The 21,702-nt window shown below is 38.1% G+C and overlaps 1 protein-coding gene across 4 annotated transcripts in view; it reads left to right on the top strand.

The window, feature by feature from the left end:
• The window catches only part of pard3bb (par-3 family cell polarity regulator beta b), a 277,646-nt gene that overhangs the window by 78,980 nt on the left and 176,964 nt on the right, over positions 1-21,702 (top strand). For all 4 annotated transcript variants that reach the window (XM_059342439.1, XM_059342435.1, XM_059342437.1 and 1 more), the window contains exons 6-11: positions 4,426-4,509; positions 6,178-6,303; positions 11,381-11,639; positions 13,441-13,549; positions 14,742-14,881; positions 16,483-16,611. In XM_059342439.1, coding sequence (XP_059198422.1) covers positions 4,426-4,509; positions 6,178-6,303; positions 11,381-11,639; positions 13,441-13,549; positions 14,742-14,881; positions 16,483-16,611 — 847 coding nt within the window. The remainder of the gene's footprint in view (positions 1-4,425; positions 4,510-6,177; positions 6,304-11,380; positions 11,640-13,440; positions 13,550-14,741; positions 14,882-16,482; positions 16,612-21,702) is intronic.

Genomic DNA, 21,702 nt, shown 5'->3' on the forward strand with positions numbered 1-21,702 from the left:
TGCTCTCTTCATCTCTCTCTGCCTCTCTCCCTCTCTGTGTGTTTGGCTCTTTTTCCTCTCTCTCACTGCACTCCCTCTCTCTTTTCTCATGTCTCACCCATTTTGTCTCTCTCTCACCCCCACTTCTTTTTTGCAGCGATGCAGCCTGTCAAACATCTTACGCAAAAAATAAAAAAGGAAACGCAAATGGATCTCAAGTGCTTGTCTTTGTGTGTGTGTGTGTGTGTGTGTGTGTGTGTGTGTGTGTGTGTGTGTGTGTGTGTGTGTGTGTCTGTGTCTGTGTCTGATTCTGTGTCTGTGTGTGTTAGTGTGTGTGTTCTAGTGGGAGTGTTGGAGATCAGAGGCACAACAGCAGGAAAGGATAGAGGGAGGGGTGGATGTTATTTTTCTTCTCATATTAATGCTATTCATTAGCCTTGTCTAATTAATTCAGTGCCTCCTCCTCCCTTCATTTCACTAATCTTGCTTCCAAACCTCCCTCGCTTCCTACCTTCTTTTCCTCTTTTCTCCCTCACTGTGTACTTCTTTACTCACTCCATCCTTTTCTTCACCTTTTTTCTTTTCCTTTTTACCCCATTTCATTTTCAGCTGAGCTGGTGGTTTCAGTCCAGGGATATTCAGTTTGCCACTCTGGTTCTGACTAGAATATCACTGTTGGATGAATTTAATTCAAATTATATTCAGGAGAGACATTTTTGATCCCAAAAAGAGGAATCCTAAGGACTTTGGTGATCCTCTGACTTTTCATGTTAAATGTTTCGGTCACCAAGTGAAATATTGCAGCATCTATTTGATGGAGTGGCACCAGTTTTGGTGGAGACCTTCATGGCTACCAGATGATGCATTCTAGAGAAATTGATGTTCCCTTGACTTTTTCTATTGCATCACCATGAGGCCCAAATTATATTTTATGACCGAAAACTAATGCGGTTACCTTAGCTACTTAGTGTTTACTGCTAATCAACAACTGTTACCATTTTAATACACTAAACCAAGAACTGCTGTATCAGAGGGCAGCCTCAGAGAGCTGCTAGTGTATCTGTTTCCCTAATCCACTCTGCAAACTAACTGTTAACAGTATAATCTGTCAACAGGTTCCCAGTCATAACTTGACACAAATGGATTTTATTTTGGCAACAACTCTGAACAAAAGGGCCCAAAGCCGGGTTCAAATCTGAAAGCCTCTTGCTGTGAGGCGACAGCAGTGGTAGCATTAACCGAATATTTTCCGTCATTGACAGATTTTTTTAATGATGACGGACAATTCTGAAGGGCGACCAATATTTTGACGGACCAGAAAACTGCGTTGATCTATCATAATTAAAGTAGTTCACAATCCTGTCCAGCAGGTGGCGTGTGCATAATAATTAGCTATTGTATTGTCTTGTCTGGATCTCACAAGCAAAACCTTGTTGTCCAGCTGACTTCAGCTAACACATTGGTCGGTTCTATGTTTATGTTACTGTGGTCTCTCTGTCTGAGCAGCTGGAGCAGCAGTGCTGATAAGCAGCTCAAACTGCAGTAAACTACAGTTAACGAGTAGCATACTATAGCAAAATATCATGGCTGCTGAGTGTACGAAGTTTCTCTAAAAAGCACAGTAATGGTGATAGCTTTGATAAAACAGGTAAAAAAAACCAGATTAGTGTGGTTGACACTGAGGACAAGCTTTTTGACCTCATTTCTATTAATTAATTTTAAGCATTATGGTGTTGACATGTTGACAGCACGGTCACTGTTTCTATTCACTTTTTCTCTCTGTGCCCTCAATGCTGCATGATGTAGGCATATAAGATTTGTCTTAATATTCATTATTAAAAAACAAAAAAATAATGGTAATAGATATGTCATGAAAAAATAAAAGAAAATTACGGATAATAATTTATTTTGACAGAATTTTTATGAACCCGTCCATCAAAATGACTAATGAAAAGTCTAACACAACCTCTGTGTGACAGTGCTAACCACCACTTAGCAAAATGTTTTCCCCAAATGTTATACGATTTTTCACCGCCATGCACAAGTTAATTTAATGTTGTCGCTGTCAGCTGCTTTGCATTCACTTTTCAAGCGTTAACACTCAAAACATGTAGAATGCAGTATAGCATTGGGACAACATTTTAGCATATCCTCTCTTTAAATCTTCCCTTAACTTCATCTTTTTACCTTTCAGTTTCTCTATTCCTCTTTTCACACTTCATGTCTTCTAATACAGGCCCTCTTCCTCCTCTCCCTCTAGCCTCGCCTTACTACTCTTTCTCTCCCTCCCTACCTTCTTTTTCATATCTCTCCCTACTTTTCCCTCTTCCTCTGCCCTAGCCTCCCTCTCTTTTGCACTTCCATGTTTCCTATTGTCTGGATTTACTCAAATTTGCTGAGTGTCTATGAGGGAGCACCAGCTTTGTGTGTGTATGTGTGTGAGCGAGAGAGACAGAACTTGTTTTTACTCTTTGCGTCCCTCCCCTGTTGCCACCCACCACCATCAACCACCCTCTCTCTGGAGTTTATCAGCATCTGTACTGCTATCAGTTCATGGGGGTTTAGGGATGGATGGATGGTCTGGAGAGAGAAAGAGGGAGACAAAACATGCAGACAGAGACAGAGAGAGAGAGAGACGAGTGGAGAACTACAGAGTACAAAACTAAGTTCAGACAAACCCACTTAGAAAAAATCACACACAGGGAGCAGGGAGAAGGTCAGGAGAGGATTAATGGCTGTGCTCTGATAGATAAACTAATCAAACAAACAAAGACTTCAGCACGCACACACATTAAAACACAGACAGAATGTAAAGCAGACACACTTGAATAATCCAAATGAGACACAGACATTGAGAGATTGAAAGAGAGGAAGAAACCCATAGAGATGAATGGCACAAAAAAGTTTTGACGAACATAAACGCACACACACACACACACACACACACACACACACACACACACACACACAGACACAGACACAGACAGCACTCTGCAGTTTTGTTGACTTTGAATGGAGTGTCGGCATTCTCTTCTCTAAGGGCCGGGTTCACAGACATGGATTAAGTCCTTGACAAAAAAGTATTTTTAGCACAGTGGATGTCTCCATGGTAACTAATGTGTCAATCTAGGATAGCACTTTTCAAACTTTTCCTCAAAAGACACACACAACACACGAGTGTTTTTATCCCACTGTATATATGTGTTTATGTGTCTTCTCTGGTCCCTTTCTCACTTCCTCACTTTGTCTCTACATCATGTTTTATGTTACGTGTCTAAAGGTGAAGCTCAATACATTAGAATATCATAGAAAAGTCCATTTCTAGTAGTTCAAGTCCAATAGCCCCAACCAAGTATTGAGTACATATAGAGGCCAACATTTCCATATTAAACATACTTTTTAAAATTGGTCGTTTGTAATATTCAAATTTTTTGAGACACTGAATAATAGGTCTTTATTAAATGTAAGCCATAATCATTATAATTAGAAGAAATTAAATAAATTAAGACATGAAATGTTTCATTCTGTGTGTAATGGATCTATATAATGTCTTATTTCCACTTTTTGAATTGAATTATTGACTTAAATAAGCTTTCCTATGATATTCTAATTCACTGAGATGCACCTGTATATATTGTTTTATGTTCTGTGTATAAGAGGAAGGACTGATCAGATGTTTTCCACGTTTTTGTATTGTGTGTTTTCCAGTTAATGTGAGCTTGTGTCACAGATTTGTCCCTGGCTGGGTTATCATTATGCAGAGAGTGTGTGGAAGCAAACACTAAAAATGAGGAGATAGTCTGGTGTTAGGCGATCAGCAGAGTTCCCACAGGAAATTAATACTTGAATAGCTCATCCACAAAGTACCTACAATTAAAATTTTAGACAAAATAGATCTGTATCTTATTATATCTTCATATTGGAATCAAGACTTGCCTTGACCACAAAACACTACTCCTACAACAGCAGTACAAAATGTTTGAAACAGACAGTAGTCCTACTTTTTTAATTTTTTTTCCTTATTATTCATTCAGTGAAGTTCATACTACTACATGCAGCAACTTATTTAACATGCTAAAGTATATTTTCTCCATTGTGCAATATCTGTAGAATGCAAAGTACTTTCAGGAAACCAAACAAACACAAAACTATATATTAATAATAAATGCCAAATAGCAGAAATGTATGTATAGAATGTGTATGGAATATATGTATATGTCTTATTTTTATATTCTTATTCTGTTTCTATATCTATGTGTCTGTATCTTGAGCTGCTGTGATGACTTAATTTCCCCACTGCGGGATAAATAAAGTCACATCTTATTTTATTCTCACTCTTATACCACTCTTGTATATATATATAACACTGGCAGCCATTTTTGTTTCATTTTGGAATGCTCATTATACATATCTTTTTTTTGTGTTTCCAACTGTATGCATGTGCAGCCTGACTAGAACAGTGGAGATCCTGGGAGAGGAAAGTCCCCTGGGAATCCACGTGGTCCCTTACAGCTCATCACTCAGTGGACGGTGAGTTGTGTGCACACACACAAACACACACACACACACACACACACACAAAGACACAATGAGATACCCATCAATACCAGCTTCAACTCTGCCCTTTAACCTCAAAAAGTCTTGCCTGTTTACGGTACGTCCCAGGATTGTATTTATGTAATCCTGATCTGCATTTGTAAAGGATTCTGGGCCCTGGTGCTACAGTGCATTGACACGCCAACCACACACACACACACACACACACACACACACACACACACACACACACACACACACACACACACACACACACACATATATATGCAATGGAAAAAGGAAGAAAAATTGCACAGCTATGCAGGGCTTTTCTCTGGGTGTGTGACAGTCAGACAGTGGATGGGGATTTCCTCAAGGAAAGCAGGATGAGCTTTTATGGCTGTTCTCATGACTCACCTGACCCTGCCAATCTCCTCCTTAAATTCCCCTCTCTGATATCTCTTTTCCCTCTTTTTCACCCTCTCCTTTTTCCTGAACACCTCCTCCATCTCTTTTTCCACCATTTACCATCATCCCTTTCACCTCTTAATCTAGTTTCACCCTCTTGCAGCTGAAGTCCCTCGGGCGTCAGTGTCCTCACCTCTGCTTTGTTGAGGTGTGTTTTGGCGAGGCAGAGGTTAAGGACAGAGGGCAGTGAAATAGTCTGCTAGTCTCTCCTACTATCTTACTGGCTGCCTGTAGCTCTGAATGTTTCCCTTTATCATGTGTTATTCCACACATCTTGAATATATGTGTGCTTCTCTGTCATGTTGTCTTATAGAAATCTATAATGAGACACGTACAAATGGTTAGGGGGTGTAGACGGCTACCCCTTAGACTAGGGTTGTCAAAAGTATCGATACTCAAAAAAGTATCAATACAAAAATGTTATATCCGGATACGATACTCATTTTCAAAAGTATCTTACCTATTACTGATGTTATCGTGGCCGGTGGCTCGCATTAATGTTGCCTGTGTTATTATTAGCCATTAGCCGCAGCTAGCAATTAAAGGCTGACGTCACGTTAATGATTATAAACAACGTAAATAAATAAATAAATAAATCAGTCACATAGTATGCCCATATTACGTTGATTGACACAGTGTCAGTATACATAAGCATAGAGTTAATAAGTTTACATAAATGTTGGTGACTGAAAAGTGTTATTTTCTCTCTTGAAGTCCCAGAATGAAGCTGAGAAGAGTCGACTTATCAAGCTTGCCTAATATTGTGCACAGTTTACAACCTCAATATATTGTTCTAATTGTTATTGTTTATTGTATTTATTTATTTTTTGCACTACCTCAGACCTGAAGCTTGTTATCATAGTTGCAGTTTCTTTTTGCTGTTTTATTATAAATATTTAACCTGTGGTTCTGTTCATTTTTACATGTTGCATTTTTCTTGCTAATAATTTTCTTTGTTTTTATCCTTGTGGTATCGAAAATGGTATCGAGTATCGAATATTTTCCTGAGTATCGGTATCGAGTTGAAAATTTTAGTATCGTGACAGCCCTACCTTAGACACATAGTGCTCTGGGGCACACAATGTTATTCACTCAAAGAAAGTTTGTGTGCCTGAACAACAAAAACAAAATCTGTAGCAGTGATAGGAACATACCTTAACCTCCCTTCCTCCTCCTCGCTCTCTCTCCCTTCAGGTCTCTCGGTCTGTTCATTCGTGGAGTGGAGGAGGAGAGTCGCTCAAGAAAGGAAGGCTTGTTTCAAGAGGACGAGTGCATCGTCAGGATCAACAGCACCGACCTCATGGACAAGACATTCAGCCAGTGAGTGCAACACTGTGTGTCTGGTCTAGGAGGGGAAAAAAACACCTCTGAGATGAGTTTAATAGCTGCAAAAACACACCCCAGGGACGTTAGAGGACAAAATGAATGCAGATATCTGCCTAATGTTTGTAATTTATAGACTGCTCACATTTTGCTTTTCTGATATAATGACTATAAACAGTAAATTTTCAATCTTATATTGAAGTATACACCCACCAGCCACTTTATAAGCCAACAAGGTGTACCTAATAAAGTGGCCGTGTGCCGGACCAAAAGCACCACATTTTTTCCACATGCTCTCCATCAACATAAGTTTCAATTTTTGATGGGAGCCACTTCATCAAGATTGTGGATCGGAGATGGCAGCCATATAAAATCTATGAGAACCACTATATCTTCCAAGCCACTTAGAAGGTCAATCTAATAAAGTTCAATTCAATGTATGCATGTCATTCATTTCAGAATACATGCATTGTATGACCTATATTAATATATGTCCGAGCACTTAGAAACTGGGTTGGAAATTATGTAAATACATGGCCAAAATGAACATATCTAATTAATCAAATTATCATCTAGTGATATTCAGAAAATATATATTTGGACACCAAGATTGACCTTCTTAGTGGCATGGAAGACATATGGTTCTCATAGATTTTATATGGCTGCCATCTTCGATCAGCCATCTTGATGAAGTGGCTTCCATCAAAAATTCAAACCTATAGTGATAGAGAGCATGTGGAAAAAATGTGTTGCTTTTGTCCGACGTGTCCTCATTCTTCTCAAATCTGGTCCTAAGCCGTCTGACTATGATGCTCGCTTTGACCTCTAGCAGCTCGTCTTCACCATAATACATGGCGAAAATGAATATATCTATTTAATCATATAATCATCCTGTGATATTCTCAATAGCTTTAATGGATTCCTTGCCCAGAAAATGTAAATTTTGACACCAAGATTGACCTTCTATGTGGCTTGGAAGACATATTGGTTCTCATAGATTTAATATGGCTGCCCTCTCCGACCCGCAATCTTGATGACGTGACTCCTACCCAAAATTGAAACCTATGGTGATAGAGAGTATGTGGAAAAAATTTGGTGCTTTTGTCCGGCGTGTCCCCCTTTATTTAGCTCAGCCGCCTGACTGCCATGTCCACATGACAAAATGCATTGAGTTGCTGCCATGTGATTGGCTGATCAGTTATTTGCATTAATGAGCAGTTCAACAGGTGTACCTAATGAAGTGGCTGGTGAGTGTTTGTTCAATCATTAATTTTAGCCATGCAGGAAATAATGGTTTTATTTGACCACAATCGGCTACATTTGCCTCTAAGGTCTCAGATATATATTTGTGGTGAAGTTCGTCCACTTAAATATCAATTTGAGCTATTAAAATGTAAATTTCAGCTTTAAATGAAATATACAAAACAATATAAATTGAAAATGTATGGCCTACAGAAGAAAAACAGGAAAAGGAAGAAAGGAGCCCTGAGTGTATATATGAGTATAGATGCATTGTATGTGTAAAAGCTTTTGAAGTGTGTCCTGGCCTGTCTTTTCTTCATGTTTCCCTGGAGTCTTTGCCTCTGTGTGTCTTGTTTCCCTCTTCATTGTCAGAGGGCTTATATCACTGTTGCACCACCATCACAGAGAACAGCAGAAAAGACACTTGGCAGATGTTTGGAGAGCGTTGCTTACAAATCCATCTATGTGTGTGTGTGTGTGTGTGCGCGTCTTGTTGGAGCCAGGCCTTTGTGTGCCTGCTCGTTTTCTCCTCATTCCTCTAAGGAAAGATTTGTTCAAGATTCATTTGAGGCCAGATGTTTCACAGCAGCGTTTGCCTACTGTACCGCTGGAACAACAGAACAGCGGTTCATTAATATGAGAGTATTTCACGATGTAACAATGATTACAGAATGACAAAAGACACACCTGTAAAAACGATCGGAACAGATTACAAGGACCGATGCGGATGTTATAATGATTACAGCACATTACAATGTCTAAACAGACGACACAATAGTTCTTGTCCAGCGTTCAGTGTGGTAATAAGATTATATGAGAGGTATTTTATGCTCTACTGTAGGTAAATGGATTATCACCGGAGGGGTTTTTTCAGGTATTGTTCAAAGACAGCTGTATGGTCCCAAGTGCACTCACTCACTCACTTACACCAGTACACACACACACACACACACACACACACACACACACACACACACACACACACACACACACACACACACATTTATGAAACAAACTAGTCTTTAATTGAAGGTGGTATTTGTGATATAGACAGACGCACGCACACACACACACACACACACACACACACACACACACAAACACATGTACACACACACACACACACACCAACTTAATTTAACGCAGATATATTTACATGTAAACAAATGCAGACAACAAACACTTCTTTAATTGAAGTTGGTATATGTGATATAGTGAGGCCTTTGTTAATATGAGAGGGTTGTGAGTGATCACACAGACACACATACACACACACACACACACACACACACACACACACACACACACACACACACACACACTGTTGCCAGTATTGTTCTGCCATGCCAGTTGTATTGTAATGAGATGTGTAGCTTGGCCCAGTGAAATATGTGTATGTAGGACAGTGAAAGTCCACTGACATACACAAACAAACACACACACACACACACACACACACACACACACACACACTCTGACTCCATTGTCCCAGCTTGGCAGCTGTATCGAGGTAGCCCGCTTGATTACAATATCTTTTTTACACAAATGCGCCTGCACACATTGTCCAATCAGGGACAATAATGATATCATCCGTGCACAATGGTCCTCATGCACACATCAACACACACAGCTTTCACATCTAATTTCATTGTACTGTATTGTGGTCTTATTACAATGACAATCACTACAAGTGTCATTCAGCAAGGTGTGACTCAAGCACTGGCTTAGGCTGCCCAGTGTGTTTAATGGTTTCAATATGTAAATCCTGTCTGAGTAGAATCAAGACGAGATGACCACACAAACACACAAACCCTTTTTACTTAAGGCATTATCTGATCACTGGCAGGTTTAAGGGGTACAGTTTTTTTTATATGTTATGCAAGCATATTTGTGTCTGCACATAAGTAATTTTTACAAGTAAAGTAGTTATCTGCACGATATTATTTTAAAATTTCTTTATCTGCTCATGGAGTTTGGTGCATTGAATTACAATAGAGCTTCTGTTATCTCCACTTCTAAATTTTTTTATTTGCAAGTTGGACTTAAATATATAATATGTACGAGAAAAGTCTAAGTAATACAAAGAGGTACATTTAGTTGGAGACCTCACTCTATAATAGCTTGGCAATGACAATATCCATAATTCATAATTCTCAAGTCGTCCTGTTCGATAAATATGAAACTGTTATTAATTACAAAGTATTATTTTGCTTTTCTAATGTATTATCCCTCATAAATGACTTTCTAAACATAGTCTCTGGTTACAGAAGCTTTGTGATCATTACACATCTAATAATTATCTAGGCGGGAAATAATAGGAGTGTAATCTAATAGAATTTAAATAAACTGGATTTCGTCTCTCGGTTATCTGAGGTGAATGATGGTGTGCACCAATCGCCTCTGACACAATGGTCCCTCTAATTTACTTAGCATAATCTCATAGAAACTAATTCTCTGCAAAATGATCTCTCTTATAGATTATGAGATTATAATGGGCTGCTGCACAGGTGTCATTGCTCTGTGTTGCATCTCCTGTTCTGTCTTGTTGCTCAATGAAGATAAATACACTGCAACAGACACAGTGACCCATCAGAGGAAACCACAAATAAAATGGATACAGATACATAGATATACATATTGAAATAATGATATTCAGTTAGCAAATGACCATGACTGGGATCGTAATCTTACATAAATGTTATATTTCATTTATTTATAAAGGAGAGGAGACTGGATAGAGCCTGTATCACAAGACTGACACTGTTTCACATACAGGATCATCTCAATACATTAGAATATGATGGAAAAGTCCATTTCCAGTAGTTCAAATCATATAGATGGACATACTTTTCAGAGGAAACATACTTTTTAAAATTGGTGTTTTGTAATATTTTTAGACACTTAATGTAAGCCATAATCATTATAATTAGAAGAAATTAAATAAATTAAGACATGAAATGTTTAATTGTGTGTGTAATGGATCTATATAATGTGTTATTTCCACTTTTTGAATGTAATTGCTGACAAAAATAAACTTTTCTATGATATTCTTATTTATTGAGATGCATGTGTACTTCACAACAGACAACAAAGCAAACATATCCCAAGAGATATTATGAATAAACACATGCAGTGTTATCTATTTCATCGCTTGCTTTAATATTCACTTCTAAGTCTGCACAGGTACACAAGTCTTTAAGGAAAACACATTCAGCCAACACTCAACATTTTATTACAACATTTTCCTGAGTTAGATGAGGCCATCATCTGGATTTTAGCCTTTCAAAGACAACAATTTACTACTTTCCTGTCTTTCCTATCATGGATTATTTTTTAACATTTAAAAGACTAGATAATCTATTGGATTCATTTGAAAAAACAATTACCAATGAAGGCAATAAAAGCAGCACTCATCAGTCTTGAAATTGACTCTTAAAATCAGTTTTATAAAGATATTTGAGCCCAAGATATGCCATAATGTTTTACCTTTTTTTAAAACCAAACACCACATTTTTAATAATTAGCAATTGAGTTGGGACTTCTGCAATTAGCCATTTGAAATCTGATTTATACCATGTGTTTTTATTACTTCTCTCTTAATGGAGTTATATTTCCTTTGATAATTATGTTGCTTGTCAGAGATTGATAACTCCACTTTGCACGTAATTATGGCATAATTAGTTTTTATTTTGGGCCATATGTAGTACACACATACTCAAACTTTACTTAAACAACCCCCACCCCCCTTGTTGAGCACAACTTCTACTCTTCTGTTTCGTCTCATCACTCACCTCTCTCTCTCTGTCTGTCTTTGTCTCTCTGTCTCTCCCAGAGCCCAGGAAGTGTTCCGCCAGGCCATGCGCTCACCAGTTGTCCGATTGGAAGTAGTTCCAGCCGCCAACAGAGAACGCTATGAGAAGAGTCTGATTGGTCAGCTTTTTGGCAGCAGTGCCGGTCCGGACAGCAGCCCCCGAATCACCAAGACCAAAGAGCCCCCACCACCTGTCAAAGCCAAACCAGTGTTTAAGCCCTCTGAGAATCCAGCCCTGCGACTGGCAGAGGAAGCTTCCTCTGCGGAGGTTTCTGTCAGTGTAAGTTTCTCTAAATCGACCCGAGACATCACAGACATCTTTACTTGACAATATAATCTGGTTGCATTGGTGTTAAAAGCTTTGAAATATGTATGTGATTGGTTTGGAAGAAACCTGCCAACTCCAGCATCTATAACGTTAACAATCAATTAATCGATTCATCGCTATGTTTTTATACATAATCCGGTATGTATAAAAACATGCATACATGGACAAAATAAAAATAATGGACACTTTTATTTTGAAAGGACAACAACAGACCTCCTGTCGATCGTAAAACTAAATCAAGTGAAACTAAACAGTGAAGATAACATCAAGGAGTTCAATGTATTATGTTTTAGCCCCCGAAGAGGCATACATTCACAGTAATCTTCATATTTAAATGTGTTTTGTGTTTAAATAAGTTTTGAATTAAATTAAACTCAATAATTCATGCTAGCAAGGTTTGATACAGTAAGCTAGTTTTGCTCAAATTAATACTCTTGTATTTCTGTGTGTTTTATAATTGCTATTGCAACTTTCAGTTTGCAAACTGAAGCTTTATCCAACTTAATTCTCAGCTCGGCCACAGAACTGACGTGTTTCAGTTCAGTGAGTACTAATACCCAGTCATAAATAAAATACAAATAAAAAAATACACAGATCTATTAAAAATTCCACGTAATCGACTAAATTCTTAACGACCATTAATCGATCATCGATTAGTTAGTCCCATCCCTAATTGGTTACACTGCATATCAATAAACAAGTTCATAATAAATGGTAAATGTAAAAGTTATCCTATTTCATGACATTAAATTTCATCCTCGTATGCTCTTGTCACAGCAAAGTAACAGCTTCCTGCACAGCTGCCTCAGAGAACAAACAAGCTCTAATGCCTCTTCCTCCTTCCAACTGCTTTGAGGTTTTTTTGAACTGGAATTTAAAAATTATTTGAAGGAATCAAATGCCACAATTTTAAGTTCTTGTCTCAATATATTTCCTGTGGCAAATAAGCTCAGCCTTTCACAACGTGCACAAACTGTACAATGTGTACTTACATTATTTCTAGATGGTTCGCTCCATTTTATACAGTCTATGTTCTCAACACATTTCTTGGAACTATTAAGCCTAACATGTAATTGTGTCGTCATCAACAGCATGATGACAGGGCTGACATTTAAAAAAAAAAAACAGCCGGCACAGAGGCAACAGTTACTTAGCAACACATGATTATCACCTTATTTTAATAAAAATCAAATGTGGTTATCTGGGATTCTGTAACGACGACATTAGACACACAAATTTCTTGCATTATTTGCTTCCGGTAGATCCCTTCATAGTGATACTATTGTTTAAGTTTGACAGTACAGCATTGATGACATTGTACAATATTTCTTTATCACTTTCAATAAAGTGTATTTGGATAATTTTCAGACACATTTCATTTTTCAGTATAGTAATTATACTTTTTAATAATAAATATCTGCAATACATTAAAATTAAATCATGCTTTTGACAGTTCTGCAAACAACAAAAAAAGATAAAAATAAAAAAAAACATTTTAAATTGTACAAGCATTGCCTAATAAGTGGATGACTTTGACACTGACATTGATTTAACCTTAATCAAAGTTTTTTATGAATAAAAAAGCTCAAATCAACAGCTCGACATTCAGAAATTATGCAAGTAGAATGTCACAAATTGGGCAATTCAAATGTGCAAATGAGGCATTTAACATTTTAAGCTGCTGAGGAAATCTTCTCATGTAACTAAGTGTGTCTTACTGTAAAATATAAATGCTCTTACATTCTCCACCTAGACACCCAAAGGGAGGAGTGAGAGTCCGCTCCTTAAGAAAAGTCCCGCCCTCTCCAGCTTGGTGACCAATAAGAAAGGAGGACGAAGACTGAGGATCGATCTAAAGAAAGGTGAGAAACACCTGGCTACAGAACAGAGATACAGAGTGTCTTTGCTCTAAATGTTACTTGCTGTACTTTAAAGGCGAGTGGAAATAATTCTTCTTATTATATATTTGATCTTTTGATCCAGTTTCCTTTGAATTCACTCAGCTCATTTCCAACATTCACATATTCAAAAGTCCAGTTATCTTCAAAAGAAAGAACCACATTCCTCTCTCTTTGTGCACAAATGGTAACTATTCTTCAGTCATTTGGAGTGCCTATAGGGTACTCAGGGTTCTGAATGTACATCATTACCCTCTGTATTTCATGGATGTATATAATTGACTGGCTTTATATCTCCTGCTCTTCAGCCAGCATTGTCTTTATTTCTATAAAGCTTCCTCTCTTTGTTCTCTGGCCGGCTCTCCTTCCTCTCACCCTTCCTCTCTCCATCTTCCTGATTCCTTCTCTTCAGGGTCTATTAAGTCTTTATTGATCTGTTCATTTCTGCTGATATGAATTCATACTGGACCAAACTGCTGACTTGGCTCTGCTAAAGAGACCAGACTAAATGAGGTCTATAAAACACACAACTAGTCTCTTTGTCCGTGTGTGTGGTCTTTTTTTTTTTGTACATGCATGCGTGTTTCGGAGTGTGTGTGTGTGCACATGTTTTTCACTGATTACTATTTTAATCTTCATCACGGCTCTTTCCAGAACATTCACTCCCTGTTTCCGCTGCGTTACACTCATTCCTCTTTTACCCTTTTATTCGTCTCTTCCTCGTTTTCTTCTCCTCCTTTCTGCCCCACACCTGAACCCATTTTTTAAAACCTTCACACCTGCAGATACACTCGCACCAGCTATAGCTAAAGGGTTTAAAGCGACACACAATCTCCCAAGGCTTTAAGTTATCACACTGACAATACAGTATGTAGTCAGGAGCTGAGTCAACAACACTGTGTTGAAGTTCTTGGGAGTAGTTTAGTGTGTGTGTGTGTGTGTGTGTGTGTGTGTGTAGGATGAGGAATAGGAGATTTTTTACCTTGAAAGCCTGTGGAAGACAAATATAGAGACAGGAAGTAACAGCTATACAGGATATTTGTGTTTTGAGATAGGCCTAGGATTGTTACTTATACTTGTATATTTTACCTCACCTCTCTATTTTCTATCCCATTTCTGTGTGTGTGTGTTTGTATGTCTGTGTATATTTGTGTAGGTTCGGAAGGTCTTGGTTTTACTGTAGTAACCAGAGATTCTTCAGTCCACGGTCCTGGTCCTATTCTGGTCAAAAATATTCTGGCTCGTGGAGCCGCTGTCAAAGACGGACGCCTGCAGTCTGGAGACCGCATACTTGAGGTACCGAGCAGATTCAGATAAGAGATAAGATATGACTTTGTTTATCCCACAGTGGGGATATTTAGTTGTCACAGCAGCTCAAGATACAGACACATAGATATGGAAAACAGAATAAAGAATATAAACAATAAGACATATACATACACTCTATACACATTATATACATACATTTATGCTATTTGGCATTTATTATTAATCATTTTTTTTGTGTTTGTTTGTTTTCCTGAAAGTACTTTGCATTTTACAGATATTGCACATTGGAGAGATTACTGTTATACCGTCATTTAATAAAGGGACATATACTATTGTTGTTACTTTAATCCAGCATTATGACTTGTATAAACTTGTTATTACCATTATTAACATACATAACTTGTTATTAACTTACAAACACATAAGTACACATACACCCATGTAGTCATAATGAGACAACAATGAACAAACAACAACAACACACAAAAAAGAAAAATAGTAATAGTACATTTAAAAAATAAAACGTCAACAATAACCACCTACTGTCATTTCACACACCCGTTTTCATCCCTATATCGTATTACACTACAAAAGATATAAGACAGCAGAAAACAATAGGTTAAAGGGATAGTTTGGAGGTTTTTTAAAGTGAGGTTGTATGATGTACTTACCCACGGTCAGTGCCAGTCCCAGTTTGGAGATCCATACACGCTCCAGGCAGGGAACAAATTAATATATTGCTGCAGACTGGGACAAACAAAAACGTCCACAGCTGTTTCATTTTCATTTTTCATACTTTTCTCAACCGTAGAACTCAACAGTATTCTTCTGCATTCTTACCAAAACAGCTGATCTGCGGCTGTGCATGAAGCATGTAAGTGTGCTTATGTGTAGGAACATGGAAATTTTACGGTTGTGGAAAAGTAGGGCCAAAATCAGTGGACATATTGCAAATATAGCGTACACATAAACGGATATAACAATTTTAGGCTGGGCCTTCCGTTTAGGTGGATAAAATCCATTTTGTATTATATATAGTCCTGGTCTGCAGCAAAACGTCATCCATTTCCTGCCTGGAGCGTGGCTGGTTCTCCAAACCGGGAAAGCACAGACCATCATCTACTGCAGGTAATACATGTGCATCTCAATACATTAGAATATGATGGAAAAGTCCATTTCCAGTAGTTCAAGTCAAACAGCCCAAACCAAGCATTGAGTCATATAGATGGACATACTTTTCATCGGACAACATTTCCATATTAAACATACTTTTTAAAATTGGTCTTTTTTTTGAGACACTGAATTTTAGGTCTTCATTAAATGTAAGCCATAATTATTACAATTAGAAGAAATTAAATACATTAAGACATGAAATGGTTCATTCTGTGTGTAATGGATCTATATAATGTGTTATTTCCACTTTTTGAATTGAATTACTGACATAAATAAACTTTTCTATGATTCTAATTTATTGAGATGCACCTGTACATCGACTGTGGGTAAATACTTCATGCAACCACAGTTAAAAAAATCGGAACTCTCCCTTTAAGTATAGTGAAACAATAACAGATGACAGTAATGCTGATAACCGTGGTAACTTGACTTGGTGTGTATTTGTGTGTGTTTAGGTCAATGGGGTGGATATCACAGGTGTGGGCCAAGAAGAGTTGGTGTGTATGCTACGCAGCACGCGGCAGGGAGAGAGTGTGTGTCTTGTGGTCCTACGGCAGGAAGACATGTTCCTGCCTCGAGAGATGGTAAGAGCCAATCACAATGCTGTATTCTCAGCCAATGGAACAACAGTTTTTGGTTGATGGGCAGGTCACTTGCCAGTTATATAAAAATGTTTTTTTAAAACAATTTTTTCCAACAAGGCATCAAAAAGACGAGCGAACACACAAAACACCAGTTTTTGTTTACACATTTGAACTCCCTCTAATTATGCAATCTTTGGTCCAATCAACAGGCTTGCCTGGATGATGCACAGCTCAGCAGCCTATAGGATTGTTTCTTGTTGGACATGTATTTGAAGGCTTTTCTGACAAATCTTTAAAAAAACGATACACCAATAATGTTCTCTCTTACAAAGCAATCATGTAATAGTGTTTCATTGAACTCCACTCTGATTGAGCCGAATGAGCCCATTGTAAAGCTTTATGTTGATACTGGTAACATTTTGTGCCAGTCTTTCCTTGCCACATTGTTTCTGCTGATTTTCAACACTGTTTTGATTAATAAACACTTAATTTATTCATCCTTTGTTCTATTTTTCCATGCTTTTTCCTTCATTCTGACTCTGCATGATCGACTACTATGCATGCACTGATGCTTATTATAGCTCTCTGCATACTTTTTCTACAACTACAGGTGCCAGTAGACATATTTTTCTAAATGTCTCTCAGCCTGCTGCTATTTTGTCTCCAACACGAAAACTTATTTTTCTCACTGAAATATTTCCTTCTTTTCCTCCTGCTTTCGCACTTGTTGTACAGTAAGTCTGTAGCTCATTATCCTTATTCTTGAAAGGGTTTCTTCTCTTAGGCAGTGGTTCCCAGCGTGGGTGCCGAAGCTCCCTTGGGTGCAGTGCAAAATGTATCTTATTATTGTTCATTTATTGTGAGTTTTTAATGATGTTTTACTACATTTAAAATTGGCAACATTAACTACACTTTGTTATATTTTCAAATATGTTAAGGCTACTATCATAGCAGCTCATGTTTGCTGATTACATGTTATATTGAGGGTTGGGTGGCTCAGGGTGCCATGACAAAAAAATCCTTTGAAGGCGAACCATAGCCTAAAAGAGCTTGGGAACCAATGCTTTTTCCTGTCATATCATTACTATCATCACAGCTGGTTTTGGGTTAGAACTATCACTTTGCCCTAAAACTTTAAGCCATCATTTTGTTGCCTTGTGTACACACTAGATGTCTTAATTTCTTATGATATTCAGACCACTCACTTTCATTTTACCCGAATTTTACTTTGGTTTTCTCTCCACCCATCACTTACATCTTTGGCTAATTTTTTTCCACCTCTCACTGTATTTTATTCCTTTTACTTTGCCTTTTGTGTCTTTTTCCGCTCTTATCGACTGATGTTTCCTCAGCGGCTGCCAGGAAGTTCCACATACACATGAGTGCATGTGACCTCAAGTCCCATAGGAAATTCTGTTTCTGCAGACAGGAAAAGCAGCAATGTGTTGGAGTGTGTACATGTGTTAACATTTAGGGTCATTTGCAAGTGTCTCCAATGTACGCATGTCTGAACTCCATGGCAGTCTTCTTCTGGAGCAGCTTTAAGTGTTGTAGAATACCTCCACTCATCACACTGTTATCCTATCAACTACAGCAGTACTTCTACTTTTTCCTTCTTCTTCTACCTACATAATCTATGCTCGGAAGTTGCTATACCACAAATGAAGCAGGATTAGTCTTTGGCTCACCACTGATGTCAGCCCTACACACGGGTCTGTATGACCCAACACTGCCAATGTAAACCTAGTTCTTTTGCTGGCCGGTCTGGTGCTGGTGCTGGTTTTCGCAATTAGTTCAACTTGTGAAACTTCTTAGAACCAGTTTGCTTTTCCACAGGCTAGAGAGCCACGTCATTTCGTCACTGTGTAAGTCTGGATACGTCTCCGCTCTTTGCAAGTATAATAACAACATTGCTCCTGGCTTTGCGAGCCTACATTGGCATCCAAACACGACATATACAACACTGTTCTGCTCGTCTTGAATGCTATGAACTGCGATTACAATTTAATTAACACTGAATGTAAAATGTTAATGTTGGACTTTGTTGTAAGATAATGCTAGCCCGCTAACGCAAGCCCATACCACTCAACTAAACAACAAACTAACAACAACTAAAATAAAATGAATCATACACGTTTTAGTTGGTCTTGTTGTTCACAATAATCCTGCCCGCAGCCACTGGCGCAATGGGTTCGCTCTGGAACCAGTGTTCCTGGCTGAGAGCTGGTTCTTTGGCTGTCAAAAAGCGAGAAACTTGTTTGAGATTGGGAACCGGCTCTGAACCGGCCCTGGAAGTGCCTTAGTCGAAAAGGGTTATATGTGAGTGACTGAGTGAGTTATTGAACCACTTTGCTCGGCGGGCGGGGCTACCTGTCTGCTGTCCTCTTCTACATTCGCCTGTTTTTCAAACAAGTTGTGATTGGCCTCATAAGGACAGCACTTTTACTTCCCTCATCTCATTTTAAAGATAATTACTAGGGTGCTATTGTTCCTCTAAGGTTTATTATATCATTAAGCATATTATTACTTTTTTGCAGATGGGTCAAAAGCATACAAACCACTAATATCCAAAGTATTCACATCATGGACACTCCCATTAACTATTCCTGTAACAAGATCACATTGACCAAACGTGATCTGCCACATACTCGGTTTTGACCAAGTCTTGTTACATGTTAGGTGCGAAAACACTATTAACTTTCTACAACACTTCTACAAATTTGAGCCGGTTGCATCAAAACTTGTACCACACATTTACTAAACCAAAAATATCAATCAGGAAACGGACCTCCCTTTGGTCCAGTATTATTCATACACACGCTCTGGTGCATTCACTTGTTCACCACAGGAAGATAAATGTCAGAGTATGTCCTTCATGCATAGAAAACTGCACACCAGAATGTCTCCCATAGGTAAAGTAATTGTCCTCTGAATTGTCTCCGTCTATTTGGAGAGCTGCTTAAACCAACCAGCGATTCAAGGACACTGCTGCTATTCCTGTGTGTTTTTAGACGTTTGCCTGCAGGTGTGTACATTGTGTGTGTTAATGCACTAAAATGTATTTAGTATTGTTAATGACAAGAAAAAGTACACCAAGTAATATTGAGAAATTTATAGGAAAGAAATAATGATCAGCTTCAACTGCACAGCAAATTAAATAATGAAACTTAAATACTAATCTTGGATTACCTTTGAGTTGATTTGTATTTAATTTATTACATACACAGGATATCTGCGGGTTCCTAAAAAGTCTAAAATCCAATACTTTGAATTTAAGGCAGAAATGTCTAACATTTTCTTAAAATATCATCAAATGCGATTTTTTGGTCTTAAAAATGCATTAACGTTACTTTTATTTGAAATTGGTTTTCTAAACAAATATTAGTTCACAGTAGAGAGGCTTCTGGTGTTTTTAGTTAGGTTAAGCATTTTTTTTATTCCAATGTGAATACATTCATATACTTTGCTAGTAATTCTGGGCCTCTGATTTTCCTTCATGTCTTTTGTACTTTTTCGCCAGTATGGATGTGAAATGGGTCTTAAATTGTATTTATTACGGTCTTAAAAAAAATTTGACTTGTTGAAACCTGCAGAGACCCTGCATACAGTCATACAGTTGTACATTTATTGTGTTTAGTCAGAAGATAATTTCTCCTGCAGGTATCTATAGATCATTCACAGTGGATCAGACATATGAATAAAGTATCTATCTATTTGTTTGGGCTGTCTTAACTATATTGGGGATAGCAGCAGGGCTGCTGGTAAGGAGCTGTTGAAGTAATCCCAATACGCTCTTTAAATGTGCGAATTAGAGTTCCTGCTGTTGTTGCTGAATTTAAATGAACGAGAATGCAAATTATATTGGGGCGAACTGGGACAAATTGAAAGATGTATAAAGGAGATGTATCGGTCCAAAGACAGACTGATGAGGCTCCAGACCCATCACCCTGAAGTGAAGAACGAGTATGAAAAAAAGATGGATTTACTCTTCATTACAGTTTAGTGTGAGAACCGATAAATTACATGAGCGAGCTGCAGTTTCTCATGAGCACGCTTAGCTCAGCTTGAATACATCATTCTAGGTAGATGAAGTGTGTGTGTGGATGGATGTTTACAATGATGATATGAAGATGTGGGCCTGCAAACAGGGACCTGAACAAGGAATCAGCTCTGGCTTTGGTGGATTTAATGAAAGGAAACAGCAGAAAATGTAATATTACTTATTCACACCACTGCTGTAATTCACTCTTGTTGGAAAGGGATGTCTTGAGTGAGTTTGTGGTGTCTGTGGGAGTGAGAGAGAGAAACCGTCTCTGTTGTGTAACACTTTTTTTTTCTACGTACAGTATTTCAATCAACAGACTTTTCTCTGTTTTTGCTCCCTCTTGCCCTCACCCTCTCTTCCTGACAGACAGTACACCCCAGTAGAATTCACCTCTGTCTAATTAACAGCTGATTGGTGTTTTTACAGCAGTCACAACAGTTTTGAAGAACAAGCGCAACTTTAGTTCTTCACAGTGAAGCTGTGAACGCACACCTCGATAGAAATTGTACGCGTGTTATAGTGTGATACAATAGGTACTGTAGCTGTGTGTGTGTGTGGGAGGGGGGTTTCAGAACAGCCGTAGTCCTCCATCACCAGCTGTTGTAGTGGAGTGGTGAGAGTTTAGCTCCCTGGTTACTGTTGTTTTACTCTTGTTGTAAAGTAAAGAACCAAATATGTGGAGAGGACTGAACAGGGTAGAGGATATAGGGAGAAGATCAGAAATAGGGCTGGGCGTTATATTGGTATTAGGAGTTATACAGATATATTTTAGAAAGCGATATGTAGTTGAAACAATACCGCTATACCAATACATCTTTTGACTTTGCCTTAATTAATGGACACGGTGCAGGTTGATAAAGAGCAAGAGCTAGTTCCTAAAAAAAAACAAAAGCAATGGTCCTAAATCTAACAGAGGAAGAATGGGGTAGAGCTTGTTTAACAGCTCAAACTCAAACAGTGAATACAAACTCTAAATTATTACAATACAAATGGATAAGCAGACAGTATATAACCCCAAGTAAGCTGCACCTTTTCAACCCAAATAT

This window comes from Centropristis striata, chromosome 10 (assembly GCF_030273125.1).
Source record: "Centropristis striata isolate RG_2023a ecotype Rhode Island chromosome 10, C.striata_1.0, whole genome shotgun sequence".
In the NCBI taxonomy this organism is placed as follows: Eukaryota; Metazoa; Chordata; class Actinopteri; order Perciformes; family Serranidae; genus Centropristis; species Centropristis striata.